The sequence below is a fragment of the Apaloderma vittatum genome, unplaced genomic scaffold, assembly GCF_000703405.1.
Source record: "Apaloderma vittatum isolate BGI_N311 unplaced genomic scaffold, ASM70340v1 scaffold34693, whole genome shotgun sequence".
NCBI lineage: Eukaryota > Metazoa > Chordata > Aves > Trogoniformes > Trogonidae > Apaloderma > Apaloderma vittatum.
Genome location: NW_009708032.1, coordinates 6,663 through 7,454, shown reverse-complemented (window position 1 = coordinate 7,454; position 792 = coordinate 6,663). Strand labels below are relative to the sequence as shown.

General features: G+C 64.0%; 1 protein-coding gene across 1 annotated transcript in view; it reads left to right on the top strand.

Annotated features, from left to right (window-relative positions):
- Positions 1-8: 8 nt before the first annotated feature.
- Positions 9-792, top strand: part of LOC104271677 (carboxypeptidase N subunit 2-like) — a gene marked incomplete at its 5' end in the record, with an annotated part of 4,215 nt that continues 3,431 nt past the window's right edge. Inside the window, 2 exons of the mRNA XM_009866412.1 lie at positions 9-568; positions 601-712. Coding sequence (XP_009864714.1) covers positions 9-568; positions 601-712 — 672 coding nt within the window. The remainder of the gene's footprint in view (positions 569-600; positions 713-792) is intronic.

Sequence of the window (792 nt, the reverse complement as noted above, 5' to 3'; positions counted from 1 at the left end):
CCTGCCAGGGAATGCCACCCAGCTCTTCTTCGTGGAGACAGCCCTGAGCAGAGTCCGCAGAGGGGACTTGGGTTCCAGCACTATCCTCACCAAGCTGGTCTTCCTCAACAACGACATCCAGGAGCTGGAGGCTGGCGCCTTTCAGGGGCTGCCCAACCTTGCTGAGCTGGAGTTGTCAGGCAACCTCTTGCCAGCACTCAGCCCTAAGGTGCTGATGGGTCTGCCCAACCTCATCAAGCTCTCCCTGGGTGCCAACTCCATCAGCTCCCTGCAGCCAGGACTCTTTGCCTTCACCTGCCACCTCCAGGATCTGCGTTTGCCAGGGAACAAAATCGAGGTGCTTCCCCCTGGCATCTTCCGCCCACTTCGGCGCCTCCAGACGTTGGACCTCTCACAGAACACCCTGGTTGAGCTGCCGGCTGGGCTGCTGTCCCCCCTTGCTGCCCTCCGCCTCCTCAAGCTCAGCGACAACCTGCTGACGCAGGTGCCCCCCGGAGCTTTCGGGGCGCTGAGCCAGCTGTCTGGGCTCCACCTGGATGGTAACCAGCTGGAGGAGCCGCCAGATGCCGCCTCCACTTTTGGCGGGGGCTGCAGCGGCAGCACAACGCCCTGGGCAGCCTGGCCCCTAACATCTTCGCTGGTCTCCCCAACCTCACCGTCCTCAGCTTGGAGGGCAACCGCCTGGCCACCCTGCCCGCCACCCTGTTCACCGGCACCCCTCGCCTCCTCCACCTCTCGCTGGCTCACAACCGGCTGGAGACGCTGCCCCAGGAGCTCTTTGCCAACCTCTCA